The 8,972-nt window shown below is 40.8% G+C and overlaps 1 protein-coding gene across 1 annotated transcript; it reads left to right on the forward strand.

Moving 5' to 3' along the window:
• The first annotated feature begins 7,514 nt into the window (after positions 1–7,514).
• Positions 7,515–8,660, forward strand: LOC139415038 (5-hydroxytryptamine receptor 1E-like). Its single transcript, XM_071162793.1, has one exon. The coding sequence runs from the start codon at positions 7,515–7,517 to the stop codon at positions 8,658–8,660; it is 1,146 nt and encodes a 381-aa protein (XP_071018894.1).
• Positions 8,661–8,972: the final 312 nt, after the last annotated feature.

Raw genomic sequence — 8,972 nt, forward strand, 5'->3', positions numbered from 1 at the left:
CAGTACTTTGTCATTTCCCTACTAGAAATGATTGTATGTTACACAGCACAGTTCTGAGTTCTGGCTCTGTGTTTGTAGAACAGTATTAAAGGGGAAATCTGCAGTTGCTCTAACCATTTTTTGTACTTATAAATGAATAATATGTAGGGGAGAGTGGGGTACGTTGAGAATTTTTACATTCAGCATCACTCTGTCAAGAGGAAGTATAGTATTCTTTCTAACAAAGATATCTACATATTTTCAGGATGTTGTGTATCCCTGAAAAATATCTGAATTAATGTAAACATTTATTTTAAAAACATATCTTGTCCAAACAAAGTGGTCTCTTGACAGTTTACCCCGGGTATTGGGTAAGTTGAGCCACGGGACAGGGTAAGTTAAACCATGGGACAGGGTAAGTTAAACCACGGGACAGGGTAAGTTAAACCACGGGACAGGGTAAGTTGAGCCACGGGACAGGGTAAGTTAAACCACGGGACAGGGTAAGTTAAACCACGGGACAGGGTAAGTTAAACCACGGGACAGGGTAAGTTGAGCCACGGGACAGGGTAAGTTGAGCCACGGGACAGGGTAAGTTAAACCATGGGACAGGGTAAGTTAAACCACGGGACAGGGTAAGTTAAACCACGGGACAGGGTAAGTTAAACCACGGGACAGGGTAAGTTAAGCCACGGGACAGGGTAAGTTAAGCCACGGGACAGGGTAAGTTGAGCCACGGGACAGGGTAAGTTAAACCACGGGACAGGGTAAATTAAGCCACGGGACAGGGTAAGTTAAGCCACGGGACAGGGTAAGTTAAGCCACGGGACAGGGTAAGTTAAACCACGGGACGGGACAGGGTAAGTTAAGCCACGGGACAGGGTAAGTTAAACCACGGGACAGGGTAAGTTAAGCCACCTACACATTTCTGTACTGAATGAAATATTACCGCTACCTTTTTAAAACCATGTCTATCTTTAGTTCCCAAACACAATTCAACACAATCACTTTTTGTCTTTTAATAATTTTAAGCATCTTTTAACACAGGCTTAACACCTAACAAACACACACTTTGAAAATAGGCCCTTGTTACCTCAAATCCCAGCTATAATGCCTTGCATTGTGCCTTGAAAGAAAACACTTAAATTTACCCCAAGGCCACTGGCTCAATTTACCCCAAGGCAAGCATTTTGACTATATTAACACACACAGCTACAAGGATGCACTTTCATGCCAGATTAAGGACCTGAAACTTACAGAGACCCCAACTGATGTATAGAACAATCTTAAAATTAATTGCCTTGGTTTAGATACAAACATCATGAATCCTCTAACACAATAAATTAATTTGACTTGATGAAAATATGTTTTCTAAGACCTTACTTGCTTACCACTTAATTCATTATTCAACAGGCTACTGTTTTGTATCACACATTACCAGGGTAACATTCACAACAACCATTTATAATGCCAAGTTCTGTAGAGAACATTAATGCTTGAAGAATATAATTTATAAATGCCTCATGAGGTTAGTTCAACTGTCATAACTCATCAGAACCTAAAAATATATGCTTGTTTAACTCCAATGTTTGTAAACAAAGTAAATGTAAACAAACACTATATATTATGGTTAAAACTATAATGTTGATATCATGAATGCTCAATCCTTGTATCCATAGCTCTATCTACGAATTTGAAAGTGGTTACATTTCTCCAGCTCCATTCCTCAGCTTTTTACAGAAACAGGGGCAGGGAAAATGCATGTTATTGTTTAAACTGCTGATTGCTGCTTTCAATGAGAAATAGAAGGTGTTAATGTTCTCCACGGCAGTTGGCATTATAAAGTGTTGTTGTGAATGTTACCATGGTCATGTGTGATACAATACAGTGTCCTGTTGAATGATTCATTTAGCTCACAGGCTTTTCAAGACTTGGCTGTGTTACAGCAATTACTTTTGCACAGCTCACGTGAAAAATAGCAATCTTTATTAGGCTGATTAGTTGCTCTCAAAAGGCGCTTTAAATGATTTATGTGGTCCAATTTATACACTACTGTCAGTATTATTACACTACAGTAATGTATCAGTTTGTGATTAAAATATGATGACAAATAGATGACAACGATGGCTTATTTATTCCCTATGATTCTTGACTCTGACTACATAAAAAAGTAATAACAAATTAGGACTATATGCCCCAATGCATCACAGGCCTACTCTGTCTGTCACTTCATCGGAAACTGCCAAATTGCGGGATTTGTGCCCATTTCTTGAAAGATCAACAACAGCATTACATCGGGTATGTGATGCTGAAGCTGACCTCAGTAATGGGTTGGCCCAGATTCTGTTTTAGGCTAGTAGGCAGGTCATGGACATGGGTTAGCATATGGCATGCGGAAGAGATTTGTGGCTTTGGAGTTTTTTTTAAAACTTCCTTTCCAGTGGAAACTAATGGGGCATCCGAGTCCAAGGCAGAGTTTGTGCATTACATTTGAGAGGGACTTGTTATTCTTCAGAAGGACGACAAAATGCTTCTTTAATTCCCATTCTAATTCTAATTTAATGACAGCCCTGTGGGTTTTGTTATATTTCAGTCTTCTGTGATGTATATAAAGTGTAATATTGGGATGCAAACTCAAAATTGAATACATTTCAAGTCTATATCTGGCATGGTACAAGTGCCTCCTTTTTTAAAGCCCATAACCATGTGTGTGAGGTGTATACTTTCAAAGTACAGTTGTTTAAGAGTACCAAGCAACACTCTGTGTGACCCTGATTTAGCCCACTGCAGTAAAAGGTTATTAATGTCAGCCTTGCAGCATCGTTGCTCGAATCAGAGAGGGCAAGACTCCAAAAGGAAAACAATATTATTTAGTGTGTGACAATCTCAAAGCCACTGATTGATTCTATGTAATACAACGTGATGGGAGTGTTTGAGATGTGTTCATTCCCAAGGGAGGTAGAGTATAGTAAAGCAACAGATGTTCAAATGGCATTATATCATAACTCTCAATGAGAGAAAATGGGTCTCTATTCCCTGCCTAAAGAATGATTAATACACACTACACACAACTACACACAGAGTAAAGGAGTGTAATGTTCAATGAGTCTGAGTGATATGTTTATTGAGCCAATATGCAATTATTCATTCTCAAGAAACATGAAAAGCATTTTGAGGAAGTGGTTGCTGGTTGTTGTCTACATAGTAAGATTAAAGATTAATATTCATTTGAATTGAGTCAAGGCTTATTGATTAAGGATCGGACCCTTTTTTAAAATTTTCGCCTAAAATGACATACCCAAATCTAACTGCCTGTAGCTCAGGACCTGAAGCAAGGATATGCATATTCTTGATACCATTTGAAAGGAAACGCCTTGAAGTTTGTGGAAATGTTAAATTAATGTAGAAGAATATAACACATTAGATCTGGTAAAAGATAATACAAAGAAAAAAACATGTGTCTTTGAAATACAAGAGAAAGGCCATAATGTACTATTCCAGGTTAGGCGCAATTTAGATTTTGGCCACTAGATGGCAGCAGTGTATGTGCAAAGTTTTATACTGATTCAATGAACTATTGCATTTCTGTTCCAAATGTTGTATCAAGACTGCCCAAATGTGCCTAATTGGTTTATTAATACATTTTCAAGTTCATAACTGTGCACTCTCCTCAAACAATGGCATGGTAATATTTCACTTTAATAGCTACTGTAAATTGGTCAGTGCAGTTAGATTAACAATAATTTAAGCTTTCTGCCCATATCAGAAATGTCTATATCCTGGGAAATGTTCATGTTACTTACAACCTCATGCTTTAACACATTAGCCTGCGTTAGCTTAACTGTCCCAAGGGGGGGGGGGGGGGGGGGGGGGGACTGATCCCATTGAGGTTATTAAGTAACAAGCAGTAGCACTTAGTAGTTCTATCTAAAATACTTTAATGAAATATCAGCAACAAAGGAATGTCATCAGAGCCATGGATAAAATCAAAATGTGCTAGCTCTTGGCTCTCCTCTGCCATAAATGATGTGACAGTGGTGTGCTGACCCTATTCCTCAGTGAAAATTGCCTTTCAGATGCCAGACTGAGTGGTTACATGAAGGGAGCTCTCGTCGGCTCTGAGGGGTAGGCACTAGGATGCATTGTACACACAGCTCTGTATTCTCTCAGAGAGTGCTGGAGAGGTGAAGCCAGTGATGAGGGGAAAGCGTCTTTGAAAGGCATAGTCCCAGTCGGTATTAGATAGAAAGTCCCGGCCCCGCCCGCCTTTGGGGAAAACAACATGTGGTTACCTAGGTTACCCCATTGGCTCACAGCAAAAACCTGACCTTTTTCAAACCTACATTTTCTTGTTGTCCATTTGTTTATTTGGATCCCCATTAGCTTTTGCAGAGGCAGTAGCTACTCTTTTTGGGGTCCACAAAAAACACAAAGCATGACAAGTAACAAAACACTGGTACACTGATAGACAAGCACAGTCACAAAAATGTTTAATACAACGATATACAAACAATACAACTAAAACAAATGATGTGTGTGTGTGTGTGTGTGTGTGTGTGTGTGTGTGTGTGTCCTCATAGTCATGTTCAATGAGATGTTGTTTAATATTTTTTGAAGGTAATTTTGCTGTTTGCTTGAGTAATTGGAGAAGGAAGGGAGTTCCGTGTGATCATGGCTCTATATAATGCCGTGAACTGTGAAGAAACCTCTGGTGACATGTCTCGTGGGGTATGTATGGGTGTCTTAGCTGAATGTTATTTTATTATGCAGACAATCTGTACATTTCATTACAGTAATACTTATCGTAAAAACTAGAAGAGAAGCAGTTAATCTCTTGTCAACCCTCAACCAAGAAAGACTGTGCAGTTAAGGACAAGGCGTGCTGCTCTGTTTTGAGCTAGCTGCAGTTTTGATAGGTATTCCTTTGCTGCACATGACCATACTACCGGACAGTAATCAAAATGGGACAAGACCAGAGCCTGAACAACATTTACAGTTGATTTGTGTGTCAATTTTTTTTTCTGCTTGTTTTATTCAAATACAAAACAACATTCAGGAAAAGTAAAACATGTCTAAAGATTACTTTTCAACATTGCCTGCAACCGAGAGTTCTCATTACTTAGAAAGAAGTAATATTGTACGGCTTCCCTCGTGCCCCTTTTGATGACGGTGCTAGCAGCCACGTGAGTGCTAGCTAGCTAGCTAGCGACCAGCTAGCCAAGACCAACAACACAAACAAACAATACAGCTACAAGTAGTCAGTGGAGTTACAAACAGACTACAGTATATTAAACAAGTTAAATATATTACCTGTGATTAAATGTTTTCCCACACACATCATTTAGCTGTAGCCTACTTGGACACCAGGGTCCCCACATTTACCACGCTGAGTAACCTGGAGCCATAGGGCTCTTCTCGCAGGCTCTATTTCCCTACGTGGGAGCATTGCAAACTGTAGGTTGGGATTTCTGACCTGGTTACATGTAAATTGAAAAACACAGCAGCTGTTCGGCATGTTTTGTTTATTTCTGTATAACTAAATATTGACAACAAAGTTGTCTCTTTTACAATGGGGGTCAATGGAAAAAAAGTTTGTTTTCCCCAATTTGTGGGCGTGGTCGGGGAGAGAATTCTTTGAAAAGAAACTGTTTTCAAGCCTCTGGACACCTCCAGTGTTGACTAAATTGTCTGAAACCATTGCTTCAGGCTGAGTAATACAGAGGTAGACATATCTTACTGGTAATTTAGATTCCATTTTTGAAATAGGTGTAGTCCATTAATTCTTAACAGCTTCTACCCCCAAGCCACAAGAATCCTGAACAGCTAATCAAATGGCTACCCTGGCTACCCCCCCCCCCCCCCCCCCCCCCCCTTTACGCTGCTGCCAGTCTCTGTTTATTATCTATGCATAGTCACTTTAACTCTACCTACATGTACATATTACCTCAATTACCTGACTAACCTGTGCCCCCGCTGTTATTTTACTGATGAGTTATTTGTTATTTTAATTTTGTACTTATTTTTATTAAAACTGCATTGTTGGTTAAGGGTTTGTAAGTAAGGTCTACTACACCTGTTGTATTCGGCACATGTGACAAATAAAATAACATGTTTAGCTCTTTATCATTATATTTTGGTAGCTTTAAAAAACTCCACTTAAATACAACTATGGAGAAAAATGAATATTTCTCATTTACCAGGAATGTTTTTGTGTGACATTTAGATTGACCTCTAAAGTCATTTTAGACCTCTAAAATTAGATAATCTTGAATGAGTTGTATTATAAATTCCAATGCTTTTTTCTCAGCTATTCTTGCTGTGTTTCCCTGTACTCTCACCAAGTAGATGGTCTTAGTAATTTCATTCTGCTTTATTGACTAATGCAAATCATTACCAGCCTGGGCACCCTGGCATGGACCATCTGTCAGTAATTATATTGACTCAGGCGAGGTCTGTGCTAAGAGGTGCACTAGGGACAGTAGTGAACCATCTCAATGCTGACAGCTGACATTGAAATGTTCTATCTACCGAGTCTAGCTAAATTAATTTGCCTCCTCAAGCAGTGTCCTTCAGCAGTCTCTCAAGCCTGCCTGCAGATATAAAGGCTTATATTTCTGCCTCTCGGAGTGGACGAGAGACATTGTATGAGATAGATAAACCTTTTTACATCATTAGGCCTCATTTACACTTGCCACATGCTACGTTCACTCACCCTGATGAAGGTTGATTTAGACTGAAACCTTGGTCAAAATGATCTATTAAATTGTTGGGAGCATCAAGATCACCAGAATGCTGGAGTTGTTATTTTTATTATATTCACTCACTGTTCTGTATATTTCCCTCTTTATTCTCTTCCATAGTGTTTTAACAGTTTCCTCCTTATTGGTACAGTAATATATCTTTATATGTGTTTAATTGTAGACAAAACAAAAAAATATATCAGTGACAATTATCAGTGTGTCCTCCACTTTAGGACTTTAGGACCCCTCAGTTTTATAAGTACTTGCTGTGTTAAGTGGCTTTCATCTCCCAAATAACATTGGATTATAAAGTCTCCACTATAAATCCAAATCCCTCACCTTTCAGAAGCTCAACTACTGCCATGGGCTGCACTATATTACCTTTATTGTCTATCTTTCTTCTATTGTATAACAACCTCCAATTGCCAAGGGCAGCTCTGTTGATTAAAAGGCAGGTGAAAAATACAAAGACTAATTTAAAGTTTGCTAGAGCAAAGAAACAATGTGCCCTCCAGTGTTAAGTGCCTCTTATACCAAAGATATGACATAACATTAGTCTAGTGTACTTGTTTGAGTTCTAATGAAAGTATCCTACTGAAAACAAGTTTCCACCAAGGTCACTGTGACAGTCTGTGTAAATGTTCTATTATGAAATATTAATCTTTATGCACTTTCTAATGTACCATATATGTCTGTTTTGTGTGTTACAGTGTGACCACTGACCTATAGTGTGGATCCTATTCCTGGGACAGAGTGTGCCCATCAGTGGGGGAGAGCTGGCCCTGTCTGGGGAAGATGGAGATGGAGAGGGACCTTGGGGACAGCTCCACAGGGCCCAATATCACCAACAGCACAGGAGCTCCAGACAGCACTCTCCCTGTGGTGGTGTTCACAGACAGGATGGTGGTGCTGGTGGTTATCCTGGCGCTACTCACCCTCCTCACTGTGCTCGCCAACAGTGCTGTCATCACAGCCATCTGCACCACCAAGAAGCTCCACCTTCCCGCCAACTACCTCATCTGCTCCCTGGCGTTCACCGACTTCCTGGTAGCTATCCTGGTCATGCCAATCAGCATCCTATACATTGCCACAGAGTACTGGTCGTTGGGCCAGGTGGTATGTGAGGCCTGGCTGAGTGTGGACATGACCTGCTGCACCTGCTCCATCCTGCACCTGTGTGTCATAGCGCTGGACCGTTACTGGGCTATCACCAAGGCCATCGAGTATGCCCGTAAGAGGTCGGCCCGCCGGGCAGCTGTCATGGTGGGCATCATCTGGGTCATCTCAGTCTTCATATCCATTCCACCCCTCTTCTGGAGACACAGGCCCGGTAGCCACGGCCCAAAACAGTGCATCATAGAGCATGACCACGTGGGCTACACTATTTACTCCACCTTTGGGGCCTTTTACATCCCCATGACCCTTATTCTCATCTTGTACTATAGGATTTACAATGCTGCTAAGACGCTCTATCAGAAACGGGGCTCATCGCGGCACTTCAGCAGCCGAAGCCAGACGAAGACTGATAGCCAGAACTCTCTGAACCACTGCCGTATGGCACACACCTTCTGCGTATCGGACCTATCCACCTCAGACCCCACTCTGGAGTTTGACAGGCTCAATGCCACCATCCGTATCCCCTCATTTGAGACAGATATGGACGGGGCAGATGAGAGGAGCCAGATCTGTACCTCCAGGGAGAGGAAGGCAGCACGTATCCTGGGCCTCATCCTCGGGGCTTTTATCCTCTGCTGGCTGCCTTTCTTTCTGAAGGAGCTCCTTGTGGGCCTACAGGTCATAACTGCCTCACCCCAGGTGTCAGAATTCCTAACCTGGCTGGGCTACATCAACTCACTTATTAATCCTCTACTTTACACCAGCTTCAATGAGGATTTTAAGTTGGCCTTTAAGAAACTGCTCAGACGAAAGGAGCATGCATAGATTTGCAGGCCCAGGTTGAACGTACAGAATAGTCCCATCGGGGAAAGTATGAAGGAAAGTTACATGCAGTGTGTCCATTGGCTATGTGATGTTGTGCTTTTCAAAATAAAAGTTATTTTTTTATTTTTTTAAAGTAATGTTTCTTGCTCTTTGCGTAAACACAAACTTTGACCATGAATAATCATGGCTTATAAATGCACATACATACATTTTTTATGGCTTTGTGAATGAATTACATTTTTACCAATGTGGGGTTTAAGTAAATATTCAATGTTTTTGTCTCAATTGGTTTTACTACACCAGGCACTCCTG

This window comes from Oncorhynchus clarkii, chromosome 8, assembly GCF_045791955.1.
Source record: "Oncorhynchus clarkii lewisi isolate Uvic-CL-2024 chromosome 8, UVic_Ocla_1.0, whole genome shotgun sequence".
NCBI lineage: Eukaryota > Metazoa > Chordata > Actinopteri > Salmoniformes > Salmonidae > Oncorhynchus > Oncorhynchus clarkii.

Bases quoted from the DNA above. Each gene is read 5' to 3' on its own strand.
- LOC139415038 (XM_071162793.1), top strand. From the start codon at position 7,515: ATGGAGATGGAGAGGGACCTTGGGGACAGCTCCACAGGGCCCAATATC.